Raw genomic sequence first — 16,038 nt, 5'->3', positions numbered from 1 at the left:
TCCCACTGAGGAGATGGCACAGGGCAGTGTGAGGTAAACCCCCAACTGAGAGGTGCAGACAAATATCCCAGCAACGGAGAGGGGGCGGAGGTCGTTTGGACTGGAGGGGAATCAGGGAAGCTCCGTGGAGAGGGAGGATCAAGAGGAATTGTAAAGAAGAATCGGATTAGATAGCCGCAAAGCAGGGCAGAGTGTTTGGTGGAGAGAAGAGCGTGAATAAAAGTGTGGAGGGAACAATGAGTACGACATCTTGAGAGTGGGTGAACGTAGCTGGGGGCAGGGCAGAAGAGCGATTCCTGTCAGAAAAAAGAAAAGAAAAGAAAAAACCACGAGCAACACTTCAGAGTAAGTGGTAGTTTGGGGCAGGTTGGGGAGGACCTAGAATGTCAAGCTAAGAAGCTGGGACCTCATTCAGTAAGGAGTAGGAAGTTTTTGAAAGTTTCTAAGTTGCTTGGATGATCCAATTTTCTTATGAAGTTTACCAGAATCCTGAGGACGTGACCCTGTCTCCCCCCTCAGGCGTGCCTCGCGATTCCATTCCTCACACTCTGTGCTCCAGTCAGAGTGTTAAATATTCTTCATACTCTCTGTATTCCTGGCCAAGTCCTATTCCTTCAGTTCGCAATGTTAACATTTCTCTAAGATCTCTACGAAGCCTTGAAGACACGGTCCTATTTCCCCCAAGCCTGGGTATGTTCGCCCTTTCAAGAAGGCTCCCATAACCCCTTGCGCTTTCCCCATTAGAGCAACTATCGCAGTGTAATTCTTCGTTTGTCAGGATCCTCCGCTGGACTGTGAATTCTTCTGAGGTTAGCAACACTAACTTGTTCACCAGGATGTCTCTAAGAACCCGCATAGGGCCGCAAAGTGAGGGTGGATGGAGGAGGGGCTACGAACAGAGGGACAGGGAGGAATCTCTGTTTCCTCTCAGTTCTTGGCCAGGAGTTTCTGAAGGACAATTGAATATCACACGTGTCAACAGGTACAGGTTCGTAAAGGACACAAGACATGCTCAGATCTCCTCCTCAGCTCCCCTGTGAATAAAGCTAATCCTTGTTTATCTCCAGGCACACCCAGGAATTATTTGAGGAACGCTGAGGCGGAGGGTTACTAACCGGGACTATATACAGTAACCCTCCGCTCCGGCTTTGTCATCCTGGTGGCGGCTCCTCGACCACCAGGGGGAGGAATCGTGCTTCATTCCGAACTTCGGACGGTTTCACAGAACGAAGTGGGGGGGGGGGGGGGGCGGGCGTGTAGAACTCTGGGAATTGTAGTCCTGGGATCTTATAGGCAATCTTCGCGGTGCACCTCGGGAGTTATAGTTCTGGACAGAGGCGGGAAATGCTTGTAAGTGCCAATGTCGAGTTCTGGAAACTACAATTACCAAGGGGCCACCGGCTCCTGGGCAGTTTCTCGTTTCTGTCGAGTTGACCGTCCGGGCTGCTTCTGAGGGATCAACGTGACTGGGTAAGTTTGGAGAAAACCTCTATTCTGAACTGAGGTGTCTGCGGATTTTGCCCCATTCCAGCCCGGTTTGGGGGCTCCTCGTCTCAATCCCAGGAACTCCCCATTAGTCTTTCACCTTTTCTATTTCCTGTTGAGACACCGCCAATATCCACCCGCACCCTTTATTCTCCCACTGTCATCTTGCATTGTCATGCCTGGTGCCCCTGGAGCCCCACCGTGAGCTCTCAGCATCCCCTTTCAGAAACTTGGGCTTCTTTGTGCTTCGCACCTTCTATGTGCTTCACTCTTAGCCTCCCTTTCTTGGTTTTCATGCTAATGGAACAGGGGTCACCATTCCTTCTTCCCAATCCACGGAGTTGCTCAGAACTGGAATTCAGCAGAGCTGGGTTTTATTATTGCAGCTCTCTAACTCCTTTGCTGCGTGACCTTGGGCAGATCATACCCCCTCTCTGGGACTCACTCTCTTCATCTACGAAGTGGAGATGACAGTTGCTCTCAGTCTTAGCTTGAGGCTATGTTCTGGAGCCAATAAGCTAATATGTGTGAAAGTACTTTGTAAACTGTAAAGCCTCCACAAGCGAGAGAGATTATTTTTACTGTAATTATTAATGCTCTGAAATACTCTCATCTTGGCTCCTTTTATAGCTCTGCCCCTTTGTTGCTCAGACCTGCCCCTTGAGTGCCTGGAGTCTGCTTTCTCTAAGAACAGGATGATATTTCCTCACTTCCCCAGAGACCACAGGCTAATGAGAGCTTTGTCTGAAAGGAAGCCCCAGAGAAGTGCTTATCTTGGACTGTGTCCTGAAATAGCCAGGGATGATAAGTCCACACAGCTGGCAGAAGGGTGGGCCCTGCTCACTGGAATTGGGGCCCCAGCAGGAGATGGACAGCTGCAATGTAAACCCTCTCTGTTCCCTTTGGGCTCTTCTGGGCCTGTTTAAGGGCTTCCCTGGTGGCTCAGATGATAAAGAATCTGTCTGCAATGCAGGAGACCTGGGACTGATTTTGGAATAGGTGTCTCAGACCTGATAAGACTGGAAGAAAAGAAACCATTTTGTCAAAGGATTTAATCCAGAAAACTACAAATACCACCCCCACCCCCCCAAAAAAAGCTTGGCTGGGCATAATGAAAGAGAGACATAACATTGTTAATTAATTCCTAACATTTTATGAGCACTTAAAATGTACCAGACCCTAGGCAATATCACTTTTGTTACTAAATTTCACTTATGAAGTGTCTTCATTTTACTCTCAAGCAACTTAGGCTAAGAGGTCATGTAGCTAGTTATGGTTATTATGCCTTCTATATGTTAAGTGTTTCACATACTTTCATTTAATCCTCATCAGCAACTTCATGAGTGACTGTTATTTCTATCATGTGGAAAAATCATCAGAGGCTTAGAATTGAAGGAACTTGCTCAAGGTTAAACAGCCAATTAAATGGTGGAGGTGGAATTCATACTGTCACCAAAGCCTTTCTTTTCCCACTATACCATATAGTCTAATTTTTAGATCAAAAATACAGAGATTAAAGAATTGAAAGGGTTTAAATCAAAGCCAAATAAAGGAAGCATTTATGGGGTTCCTCTGTGTGGGGAAAGCATGAGGATAGATGGTTTATCCTCCAAAGAAATATAAAACACATTCTACCTCTGTAGCATATCTGAAGAAATAAGGCATAAGTGTGTAAAAAATTAAATAGCATGCATTGGATCAACTAATTACTGAGACCAGTTCAAATCACTACATTAAGCCAGGAACATGCTTCTAGGTGGCCATGGGGATTAAACCAAGTGATATCATAATCATTATCTTTTCATTACTATGAAAATGGTGGACTGGAATACCGTATCCACTCAGTAAATGTTTATTGTTTGCACACGTCTCAAAAAAAGAAAAATCCTGCATACCATCTGGACCAGAGGTTCTCGAACCTTGCAGATCAGAAAGCTTGGGAAGCTTTATAAACTAATTGGCCTCTGGCAGTGGGTGCCCTAAAAGCTTTGTTTTTGAAAAGTTTTCCAGGTGATTGTGATAATAGATTCAGGACCCTCTGATCTAGCTTCTACTTGGACCACTTCTTGGAGGCAAGTCGCTGATTGAAAACTGCTAGTTGTTGTTCAGTCGCTAAGTCGTGTCTGACTCTTTCCAACCCCATGGACTGAAGCATGCCAGTCTTCCCTGTCCTTCACTATTTCCTGGAGTTTGCACAAACTCACGTCCATTGAGTTGGTGATGCCATCTAACCATCTCATCCTCTGTCACCCCCTTCTCCTCCTGCCCTCAAATCTTTCCCAGCATCAGAGTCTTTTCCAATGAATCAGCTTTTCACATTAAGTGGCCAAAGTATTGGAGCTTCAGCATCAGTCCTTCCAATAGATATTCAGGGTGGATTTCCTTTAGGATTGACTAGTTTGATCTCCTTGCAGTCCAAGGGACTCTCAAGAGTCTTCTCCAGCTCCACAATTTGAAAGCATCAATTCTTTGGTGCTCAGCCTTTTTTTATGGTCCAACTCGCACATCTGTACCTGACTACCAGAAAAACCATAGCTTTGACTGTATGGACCTTTGTTGGCAAAGTGATGCCTCTGCTTTTTAATATGCTATCTAGGTTTGTCATAGCTTTCTTCTGAGGAGCAAGTGTCTTTTAATTCCCTGACTGCAGTCACCATCTGAAGTGGTTTTGGAGCCCAAGAAAATAAAATCGGTCACTGTTTCCACTGCTAGAGTAGGAACTAATTCAAGAGCTGTCCTGAGGCAGCCCGTGATTGGTTATCAAGTGAGTGATGCAGACATACTCGAGTTGAGAGGAAGATTGGAAGTACTTGGGAAGCCTCACAGAGTACCAGAGATTTCACTAGGCTTTGATGGGCGGGGCAGGTTTGGATGGGTAGAGAGGCTTTTAGGTAGCCATCACCCCAAATTGTTTAGATAAGGTAAGCCAGAATAGGTAGAGACATGTGGACTGATTTCCTTGGAGAATTCCTTGACATTTATTAGGTATGACCCTGGATGCTCTGTGTGGATGTTTCTTAGGCAAAAATTTGCAGGTTAGATTGGATTTTCCCATCTCCCCGTTCTACTTGAGCATCAGTCAGTATGAGCCAGGCACCATTTTCTTGTTATCCTTACTCTGTCCCGTTAGCTTCTTTAATTTTTATTTATTTCCAAATTCAATTTAGTTGATGGCCTTCCCAGAAACTTTCCAGGATTACCAGAGAATTCTGCTCCCCTTCTGTTATAGGCATTTTCAAGTGCCCTTGTCCTGATTCCTATCTCATGCAGTGTTCTGTTTTTGGATTAAGACTAGCATCTCTTCCTATAAGCTATTATCATTCTGGTCACCCAGTCCTGAAACCTGACTCATCTTTGGCTCTCCCTCCTTGCATAACTCCCCAAATCCACTTAGTTGCCCAAATCCTATTATTTCTCCTTTTCACTCAATCAGCAAATATTAACAAAACTTCAGCTGCTTCATTGTCTTGTGGGTGACCTGTCAGCTGCTTCATTGTCTTGTGGGCGACCTGTCCTATGCCTCCTTCCTTCCCACTGTGGGTCCTCGGTGCATTTGCCCTCAAGTGGAAAAGGTCAGGGTCTGCGACTAAGCAGCACATGTTAAACTTCCCTTTGGCTAAATAGTCCACTGACTAGATCAGGAGCTTAGCTTCTTTTTAAAAAGAATTCAGTTTTTAAATTTGCTTCAGAGAAATGAGATGAAGCAAGTCTGTGGTAGAAAGAATACCACTTATTGTCTTCCAAAGTTAAGTAGAATGGCATTAAGATTATTGCTTGTCTGGAGTTTTCCATTAGGCCAGACAACTGGAAGTTGGAAATGAGGAGATCTATGTGTAACAATAGTTCTGGTGACCTTGAACATTTCACTTAACCTCTTAGGACCCTGATCTCTTCATCAGTGAAGCACATTTCTGTACTGAGCTGAGTCGAGGTGGTGGTGCAGGGGATGGGAGAAGTGACCCCTAAGGTCTCTTCTTGCCCAGGCATGTTTTGACTTGAACTACCTAATCCATCCCAGAGTGTCTTAAAGAAAGTAGAATAACACAATGACTGAAAATGTGGCCCAGGACTCAGTGGGTCACTTTAGATGCTTTTGGTTCAAGCAGTAGAAATCTAAACCCCCTTGGTTTAAACAATAAAAAGGGATTTATTGGCTCTTGTAACCAGACGGTCTAGGAGTGGGCCAAGTTTCCTTTCAGTTCAGTTCAGTCGCTCAGTCGTGTCCGACTCTTTGCGACCCCATGAATTGTAGCACGCCAGGCCTCCCTGTCCATCACAAACTCCCGGAGTTTACTGAAACTCATGCCCATCGAGTTGGTGATGCTATCCAGCCATCTCATCCTCTGTCACCCCCTTCTCCTGCCCCCAGTCCCTCCCAGCATCAGGGTCTTTTCCAATGAGTCAACTCTTCGCATGAGGTGGCCAAAGTATTGGAGTTTCAGCTTCAGCATCAGTCCTTCCAATGAACACCCAGGACTGATCTCCTTCAGGATGGACTGGCTGGATCTGCTTGCAGTCCAAGGGACTCTCAAGAGTCTTCTCCAACACCAGAGTTCAAAAGCATCAATTTTTCAGTGCTCAGCTTCCTTCACAGTCCAACTCTCACATCCATACATGACCATTGGAAAAACCATAGTCTTGACCAGATGGACCTTTGTTGGCAAAGTAATGTCTCTGCTTTTTAATATGCTATCTAGGTTGGTCATAACTTTCCTTCCAAGGAGTAAGCGTCTTTTAATTTCTTGGCTGCAGTCACCATCTGCAGTGATTTTGGAGCCCAGAAAAATAAAGTCTGGCACTGTTTCCACTGTCTCCCCATCTATTTCCCTTGAGGTGATGGAACCAGATGCCATGATCTTAGTTTTCTGAATGTTAAGCTTTAAGCCAACTTTTTCACTCTCCTCTTTCACTTTCATCAAGAGGCTTTGTAGTTCCTTTTCACTTTCTGCCATAAGGGTGGTGTCATCTGCATATCTGAGGTTATTGATATTTCTCCTGGCAGTCTGGATTCCAGCTTATGCTTCTTCCAGCCCAGCGTTCTCATGATGTACTCTGCATATAAGTTAAATAAGCAGAGTGACAATATACAGCCTTGACCTACTCCTTTTCCTATTTGGAATCAGTCTGTTGTTCCATGTCCAGTTCTAACTGTTGCTTCCTGACCTGCATACAGGTTTCTCAAGAGGCAGGTCAGGTGGTCTGGTATTCCCATCTCCTTCAGAATTTTCCACAGTTTATTGTGATCCACACAGTCAAAGGCTTTGGCGTAGTCAATAAAGCAGAAATAAATATTTTTCTGGAACTCTCTTGCTTTTTCGATGATCCAGTGGATATTGGCAATTTGATCTCTGGTCTAATCCAGAGATTCTTAATGTCTTCAGAAATAAGTCCACTTCTCTATGATTCTCTCAGCTCTGCATCCTCCACGGGTAACTTCATTCATAAGGTAACAAAGTGGCTGCGACAGTTCAAGGCTTCACATCCGCACATCATGCTAGTTCAAAACAAGAAAGAACTTGTCCACACTCGAGCATCAAACCAAAGTCCTGGGCTTTGCCCTGGTTGGCCCAATATGTGTCAGGAGCCCACTCTTCATCCAGATACTGATGGGGATATGTAGGGCTGATTGGTCCAACTCTAGAGGTTAGGGAGGTGTCAACCCCACCCAGATCACCAGGGATCTAGTAGGAGGGAAGGATAGGATGAATGTTAGGAAGTTGGACCACAGCCTCTACTGTCACAGCCACACTGCCCATGATCAAATTCTGGTTCTGTTCACTGCTCTTGGCTAAATTGCCTCACTTTATTAAGCATCAGCATCCTCATGAGCTAACAATTCATATCGCAGGGGATTATTAGAAGGATTTCATTAAATAATGCATGTATGTGAAGCCCTTGCTGCAGTTCCTGGCACAGAGTAAGCGTGCTGCTGGTGGTGATGTAATTGAAGAGGGAGGGAGAGCAGTGGCGTTAGTCCCGTTTTAAAAAGTAACCTCAACTTCCCTGGTGGTCCAGTGGTTAAGACTCCATGCTCCCAATGCAGGGGCCTGGTCAGGGGCGCTAGATCTCACATGCTGCAGCTAAGACCCGGCATGGTCAAAAAAAAAAAAGACATACTTGTTTTAAAAAAACAAACAAGAAGCAACCAAGTTACAGGAATGCTTTCTAGTCAGAACATGCACGCCTGCCACGTGGGAGGCTCCTGTTTGATCTCCTGCCCACATTGTACTCTAACCTTTAATTTCTGGCCCTTTCTGCTCCTACATTATGTCCTTTATAAAAATGCTTCCCTCTCCCCTGCCTCTAAAATCTTCCTCATATTTAAGACCCAGATAAGTGCCTTTTATAGTTTATAGTTTAGGTCAGTGATTTTGTACGTATGTCATTGAGTCTCCTCACTAGCAGGATCAGTGTGGGTTAAGAGCTCAGGTCTAGATTAGACAGACCTGAGTTTGCCACCTAGAAGCAGTGTGACTTGGGAAAGTTATTCAACCTCTTCATGCCCTAGGTTTCTTGGTTGTAAAACAGGGTCTAAATAGTACCTTCCTCAGATGGTTGTTGAGAGGATGAAATGACTCAGAATATGTAAAAGTCTTAAGTCAGTGCTGACACATAGTAAATAATAGATGTTAGTGGTTGTTTTTGTTATTCTTAGCCTCCTGAGGACAAGGTCTGTGTTATGTTCTCTGCCCAGTTGCTGCTGTGCTGGGCACATAGTGCTAAATGAACACTTGTTAGTGGGTTTTGAGGGGTATGGAGGCTTCCTTTCCATGATCTTCTCCTCACCTCTCCACCAGTAGCAACAGAAAAAGCAGCCCCCTAGACTTGGGTTTGATCCCTGGGTTGGGAAGATCCCCAGGAGGATCCCACTCCAGTATTCTTGCCTGGAGAATCCCCATGGACAGAGGAGCCTGGCTACAGTCCATGGGGTTGCAAAGGGTCAGACACGACTGAGTGACTAAGCATAGCACAGCAAACCTTGGTGAGGGCAGTGTAGCAAGGTGGATGATTGAAAGATCGGCTGAGTCACTGGCAGGGAGGAGGAGTGATAGGAGGGGTAGAGAGGGGTGGCTGATGACATGAATAAGCAACAGGAAGCTGAGAGGAAACCAGCAAGAGGCTGTTCTGTGTTCCACCCTCCAGCCATCAAGTTCAGCCACTGCCCAAGTCGTTGTTCAGTTCAGCTGGTGATGAGATGGGGGTCAACCAGTCCGTGAGCTTTCCACCTGTCACGGGACCCCACCTCGTAGGCTGTGGGGATGTGATGGAGGGTCAGAGCCTCCAGGTAAGTGTCTCCAGCACGTCCCCGCTGCGTCTGTCAGCAAGTCCGATGATGTAATTCCAGCTAGGGGAAACCTGAGTTAGAGCTGGTCTGGATTTGATCATCGAGCGCCCAGGTTTCTTTCCCCTGAACTTTTCTCCTCTTTTCAATTAAAAACATCTCCATAGACAAGAGATGATGGGTTCTTTTTCCCAACTTGGAGGAACTGGGGCCTCTAACTTCAAACGTAGCTCTCTGATGTCATGAGAGCAGGTGCCTGATCCTGGAAAGGTTTTGGATCTCGCCCTAATCTGAGTGTATGAGAGGAGGAGCAGTGGGCTATGTACCCATTGACCTTTGACTCCCTGGCCCCACATAGGAAGACAGTCTCCTTTTTCTTCTCTTCTGCTCTCATCTGTTCCCCCCTCCTACTTTAGCCTGAGACTTTCCTTCCTTCAGTTCCTAGGTCATTCTCGGCTGGCCCTTGCACTCTCCCTCTCCCTTGTGAGAGGCATTTACTCCCCTGTAAAATGAATGTGCTGCTGCTGCTTCCCAGGGGCCAGGCTCCAGGGTTGCCCTGGGTGCCACCAATGTCACCCCATTCAACCCAAGAGCTACTCCTTCACTTCTGGGGCTCCTCCAGGCCTGGGCTTCTGGCCAAATTGAAATCTTTTGATAGCCCAAGCACTGGAAATATTTTAGTACCCCTCCAATGTAATTCAAAATACAGTTGGCTGTTTGAAATAACATAAGCCTTACATGAATGCTGAACATAAAATTGCTTCTTTCTGGATTTTCTGAGCATAAAATTCAGGTATGTATTGAAGGTAAAGTTTCCCAGTTTTTTTTTTTTTAATTTAGTTTCCCTGTTTTAGTACTTGACTGGTAACCACAAACAATTGCTGATCGTGTCCGTTGGGAAACGTAGCCATGCTTTGGCTTCTTGCTCTGAGCAGCTGCTGTCTTTATTTTTCTTACAGGGTAGCTTCTTTCGACTGTTCTACCCCTGCCAAGAGGCAGAGGAGACCTTGGAGCAGCCCCTGTGGATTCCCCGCTATGAGTACTGTGCTGGCCTGGCCGAATACCTGAAATTTAATAAGCGCTGGGGGGGTTTGCTGTTCAGCCTGGCTGTGGGTAAGAGCTGGTCTCACCCCTGGATGCTCTCCCAGCTGCTTGATTATGTCCCTTGGAGATCCCCAGGCAGACACAGTAACTTATAGTTTGTGTTGTCCAGCCCTTTTGTAGTGGGGCATCCGTTAGTCAGTGTGGTATGGAGAGTGGAGAGAATTACAAACATAAGAGCTTTAGTTATAGGGTTAGACTGCCCTGGATTCGAATCCAGTCCTTATCCTTTACTAGCGTGGGGCTTGGGCCAGTTACTTAATGTGTCTGAATATCTACCTTTGTAGGAGTGTAATGTCGGACGTATATAAAAGATGCACTCTAGTGTTGTGCTTGGGATGTAGAATGTATTCCATAGGTGGCAGCTATTACTCATTTATCCAGAATGCATTATTTCCCTCTGTGTCAGCTATAATGTAGATTAAAGGAACACTCTTGACCACCAAGGAGCATACCGTCTCCTGCAGTTACCCCTCTGGCTCCTCCCTCTTCGGGGTGAGATCACACTGAGTCATCCACGTCCCCCAAACACCTCACCATTAGGAATTGTGCCCACTGCCTTAGCATCTCAGGGATTTACCCTGTAAGTTGTTCAGTACTTCCCGTTTGGATTTCTTTTCCCATTTTCTGTTGTGTTCATGCTCCCGAGGAGAGAAAAAGGAAAAGAGTAAATAACTGATTGTCCTGGGCTGCTCGGGTGAACGCTGGGTCTCTTTAGAGGAGGGCCATTGGGTTCCCACCATGCTTCTGCCCAGGCTGCCCTTGGGATTACAGTTTGGTGGCAGCCAGAGATTCTATATCCCATGTCTCTACTAGGATCTTGTCGCCTGCCTGTTAGCTGGAATGGCCCCTTTAAGACAAAGGACTCTGGATACCCCTTGATCATCTTCTCTCATGGCATGGGAGCCTTCAGGTAAGAGTTGCTCTCCCCCAGACCTTGTCACATTCCTCGCCTGGTTGCAGCTTCTGACTGTCAGCATGTTCTCAAAAGGCAGAGATACCCATATTTCCATCTGTCAGCTCTCTTATCTATCATCTGCTTCATCCCAAAGCACTGGGTCTACCTTTTTTTAGAAGGTCTTCCCCAAGCCCCTTTTACCTGGTGGAGCCTTTCAGCAACCTTCATATCTTTCCCTTCTCTTGTTCTAGCATTTATATAAATACTTGTTTTAGCCTTCTTCTCCTATAACAGCCCAGAAGTGCTTGAAGGAGCTTGAGCTTTATGTTCAGAGAGTCAATTATTCAACATGCATCGGGGACAGCAGTGATGAAGACAGACTCGCTCCCTGCTCCCGTGGAGCTTGCAGCCTCAGCTGTTGATCTCAACCATAGCACTGTGCTGTGTGAACTCAGGACCATGGTAGGAGTCTCTGAGCCTAGATTAATTCATCTGTCAAACAGACTCAGATGAGGCACCAAGTGAGGACTTGGACAGGCACCGAGTAGGTGGACACTTATGCCTGTACTCCTGTCCATCTCTCTGCATGGAGGATTGTGGGGTGATGAACTGTAAGATCCCCTTCATCATACTTCAGGGAACGCTGGCCTAAGTTTTACAAGACAGTGAAACTGTGAAAGTGAAAGTCACTCAGTCGTGTCCCAACTTTTTGTGACCCTATGGACTATACAGTCTGTGGAATTCTCCAGGCCAGAATACTGGAGTGGATAGCCTTTCCCTTCTCCAGGGGATCTTCCCAACCCAGGTCTCTCGCATTTTGGGCGAATTCTTTACCAGCTGAGCTACAAGGGAAGCCCAAGAATACTGGTGTGGGTAGCCTGTCCCTTCTCCAGAGGATCTTTCTGACTCAGGAATTGAACCAGGGTCTCCTGCATTGCAGGCGGAATTGCAGGCGGATTCTTTACCAACTGAGATAACAGGAAGCCCTTACAAGTCAGTATCCATTCAGAATTCTCCCCATGAATTCTTATTTCTGCCCCTTGGTGTGTTATGTAGTTATGTATTAACTACTGTGCATGTGGTTCTTGTTTAAACTTGTGAATATTCTCACTGTATGTTCATTCGTCAACATGTTAAGTCTAGTTTATGTCCAAGAATCTTACACAACGTCATCTATTTTTGCCTTAACACAGCCCACCTCCACTGGAACGACTGTCTACACTGTAGCCAGGGAGCTCTATTTTATTTTATTTATTTATTTATTTTTTGATAGTTTAGTATGGTTTATTAAGCTGTGCCTTAGTACAGATGCTGGATCTTGCCCATGGTGCTCTTAAAAAATATGGAACGCTTCACGAATTTGCGTGTCATCCTTGCGCAGGGGCCATGCTAATCTTCTCTTGTATTGTTCCAATTTTTAGTATATGTGCTGCCAAAGCGAGCACTCTATTTTATTTTATTATTATTATTTTTTGCTTTGGCATATTCCTGCTCTGAGGAACATCAATAAGTTCTTTTTATTTATTTAAAAAGTTATTTATTTTTAATTGGAGGATAGTTGCTTTACAATATTTTGTTGGCTTTTGCCATACATCAACATGAATCAGCCATAGGTATACAAATGTCCCCTCCCTCTTAAGCCTGCCTCCCACCTCCCTCCCTATCCCACCCCTCTAGGTTGTCACAGAGCATGAGCTTTGGGTTCCTGTGTCATTCAGCAAATTCCCAATGGCTATCTATTTTGCTTATGGTCGTGTATATGTTTCAGTGCTACTTTCTCAAATCATCCCACCTCCCTCCCCAGCTGTGTCCAAAAGTCTGTTCTCTATGTCTGCATCTCCATCGCTGCCCTGTTGATAGGTTCATCAGTACCACCCTTCCAAGTCAGTATCCATTCAGAATTCTCCCCATGAATTCTTATTTCTGCACCTAGGTGTATTCCATATTTATATATGTTAGTATATGATATTTGTCTTTCTCTTTCTGACTTACTTCACTTTGTATAATAGGCTCTAGGTTCGTCCACCTCATTAGACCCAACTCAGATGCATTCCTTTTTATATTTAGTAGCCCTTTGAACTTAATTCAGCTCTTGTCATGATCTTATCTGAAGGCAGGTACAGGGCAAAGTTTCTGGCCTCATTCCTTGCGACTTGCCCACCTCCAGCTTTCCAGACAAACAGCCCTAAAGGTACTATGTTAGTTTCTGCCTCAGAGTTTTTGAGTTTTTTTCTTTGTTTGAAGATACTGGAATTTTTATTTTATTTTTTTGTCTTTGAGACATGCTCTATTTTTTAAATTAGATTATAAAATTTTATTTAATAAAATAAATATTATAAAATATTTAATAAAATAAATACTATAAAATAAAATAAATTATAAATTTTTAATTAATTATAAAAATTTTATTTTTAGATTAGAGTACAGTTGATGAACAGTATAGCATTAGTTTGAGGTGTACAGCAAAGCAATTCAGTTATACATATACATGTATCTATTCCTTTTCAAATTTCTTTTCTTAGGTTGTTATATAACATTGAGCAGATTTCCCTGTGCTATACAGTAGGTTCTTGTTGCTTACCCATTTTAGATATAGCAGTGTGTACATGTCAATCCCAAACTCCCTAACTATCCCTTTCCCCCTGGTAACCAAAACTTTGCTTTTTAAATCTGTGAGTCTGTTTTGTAAATAAGTTCATTTGTATCTTTTTTTTGTTTTAAGATTCCACATATAATTAGCAATATTTCTTTGTCTTACTGAAAGGGTAACAGGCAGGAAGGCCAGGGATCTCCAAATGGAGGAAATAGGTAGCAAGTATCAGACATTTTTTATCTCTCTCTTAAGTGGCAGGAGGAAACAAACTACAAGTGTTAGATTTTTTCCCCTTCTCTATACAAGTTTAAAAAGAGGTATCTTTTAAAATTCTGTGTTGCCATGAGGGCACCTGGTTCCACCAGAACTTCAGTTCAGTTCAGTTGCTCAGTCGTGTCCAATTCTTTGTGACCCCATGGACTGCAGTATGCCAGGCCTCCCTGTCCATTGCCAACTCTTGGAGCTTACTCAAACTCATGTTCATTGAGTCAGTGATGCCATCCAACCATCTCCTCCTCTGTCGTCCCCTTCTCCTCCTGCCCTCAATCTTTCCCAGCATCAGGGTCTTTTCAAATGAGTCAGTTCTTTGCATCAGGTGACCAAAGTATTGGAGTTTCAGCTTCAGCATCAGTCCTTCCAGTGAATATTCAGGACTCATCTCCTTTAGGATGGACTGGTTTGATCTCCTTGCAGTCCAAGGGACTCTCAAGAGTCTTCTCCAACACCACAGTTCTAAAGCATCAGTTCTTCAGCGCTCAGCTTTCTTTATAGTCCAGCTCTCACAGAACTTATCTTTTCTCAAACCTTGAACTAACCAGTGCTTTTTTCTTATGGAAATGTTTGTCTTAAGTTATGTTAATGAACCATGTATTTACTCTAGACTCTGTCTTCTAGTTGATACCGCCTAAGACTCAGAACCAGTTTATTTTACTCATGCAAATGTTCTCTTAAGCTATGTTAATGAGGCTGTATTGCTTGGAAACCTGCCTTTCTTCAAGATTCCTGTCAATCATTTTATGGCCCCAACAACTCACCTTGTGCCTATGTGTTATCTCAAAATGCATGTTGTAGGTGAGGGGCCTGATGCCATTCTCTGAGTTTTGAGACATTTTCTTTCTCTAATTAGCAGACTGCTAGTAGCTGTATAACATTTGGCTAAAGACTAGCAGGGGGGCACTCTTTCTGCCCCCTTCTGAGGTCTATATCAGAAGCTTTCTCTATCTCTTTTCTACTTTAATAAAACTACTACACAAAAGCTTTGAGTGATCAAGCCTCATCACTGGCCCTGGATTGAATTCTTCTCCTCCAGAAGCCAAGAATCCCGGCCTCTTTCACGGCTCAGCAACAACCTTTCACTACTTCACTCAGTCCATCCATGATGCTGCAAATGTCTGCCTTAGGGTTTTCATCTGTGCTGTGCTCTGTGGCTGTTCCCTTTGCTTGGAATATTTCCTGTTCTGTTCCTCTCTTCTTCTCCCCACCTTTAGTCTTTTGCCTGGCTAATTCCAAATTACCTTCAGGTTCTTAGTTTGGGTGTCACCTTCTTAGGGACACCCATCCTGACATGCTTTCATAAGACCATCTGTACTTCTCAGTACTTAACATAATTGTAATGAATTAATTGTTTATGTGATTATTCTTTAAAATATGTCTTTTTTACTAGATTGTAAGCTCCATGAAGGCAGAGACCATGTCTGTCTTCTCTCTTTCCTGATGTCTAGGGCAGTACCTGGAAAACAGTATTTTCCCAATAAATATTTGTTTTGCTAGGTTCCATACATTCAGCAGATTTCTGTTGAGCACCTGCTCTGTGCCAGTTTCTTGGCATGAAAAAAAGGTGGGACATATAGAAATAAAACAAATCAAGGAATTTAATCCACAGGAGACTGCATCTAGATGCACATAATTATAGTCTATGGCAGGAAGTGGAGAGCAGATGTAGAGATGAGGCTAGAAGGACAGCAAGATGGTTTTCAATGTTGCTTTCTTATTCAGTAAATTTAGTACCTGCAATGTGCGAGGGCCTATGCTGTGGCTGGGTGTTCAGTAGTGAATAAGATAGAGTCCCTGCCTTCAGATTGTAGTCTAGTGGAGAAAAGAAGCTAAGAAATACTCTTTCCTAAGCTCACAGGTATTTTCTCGAGAGAACAGGTGAGTGCATGACTTTAGCGTAGTCTTTTTGGTCTAAGACTTTGTCTTGAGGTTTCACATCTAAATAGACTTGGGTGAATCAATTATAAATACTCTTCATTAACCGTAGTGAAATTCCAAGAAAAATAGGCAGGGAGATAAAGGGTCATGGTTTCCTCTCATTGTATCTATGGTTAATTCAGGATCTGAAATCCTTCTCATGGGTCACAGACTTGTGACTTTCCATCCCAGGGAGGTGTGTGTATTTTTAAATATTACCTAACCATTTGTAATGTGCCTCTGTCTTCTTTGGTTCCCACATAGTCTTGTGAGGTAGGTGGGTGGAAGAATATTTTACAGATGAACAAACCAACTCTGAAAGGCGGACTTGCTCAAGGTTACAGTCTGAACTGGGGAGGGATCAGAAATCTCTAGCTCTTAAATCCTGTTCATTGCCTCCCCAGGAGAAGTGAGAGAAGGTGAAAAGAAATTTAAGTAACTGACCTTCCTGAATCAGTTAGGGTATAGGCAAGTTGTATTTAATAGAAA

The 16,038-nt window shown here is 44.1% G+C and overlaps 1 protein-coding gene and 1 non-coding gene across 5 annotated transcripts in view; one reads left to right on the top strand and one right to left on the bottom strand.

The window, feature by feature from the left end:
• The first annotated feature begins 1,337 nt into the window (after nt 1–1,337).
• The window catches only part of PAFAH2 (platelet activating factor acetylhydrolase 2), a 41,190-nt gene continuing 26,489 nt past the window's right edge, over nt 1,338–16,038 (top strand). For 3 of the 4 annotated variants that reach the window (XR_009693797.1, XM_061148268.1, XM_061148269.1), the window contains exons 1-3: nt 8,569–8,770; nt 9,727–9,880; nt 10,685–10,781. Coding sequence is in view for 3 of the 4 variants with exons in the window: in XM_061148268.1 (XP_061004251.1) it covers nt 8,681–8,770; nt 9,727–9,880; nt 10,685–10,781 (341 nt within the window). In the remaining variant the exon portion in view is untranslated. Of the gene's footprint in view, nt 1,471–8,568; nt 8,771–9,726; nt 9,881–10,684; nt 10,782–16,038 lie in introns of those variants that run through there. The other variant, XM_061148266.1, reaches the window with a different exon arrangement.
• LOC133061114 (U6 spliceosomal RNA) lies at nt 12,103–12,211 on the bottom strand. The gene has a single exon (XR_009693944.1). It is a non-coding gene; the product is annotated as a U6 spliceosomal RNA (small nuclear RNA).

The sequence above is a fragment of the Dama dama genome, chromosome 8, assembly GCF_033118175.1.
Source record: "Dama dama isolate Ldn47 chromosome 8, ASM3311817v1, whole genome shotgun sequence".
Classification (NCBI taxonomy): domain Eukaryota; kingdom Metazoa; phylum Chordata; class Mammalia; order Artiodactyla; family Cervidae; genus Dama; species Dama dama.
This window is presented reverse-complemented; position numbering and strand designations above follow the sequence as displayed.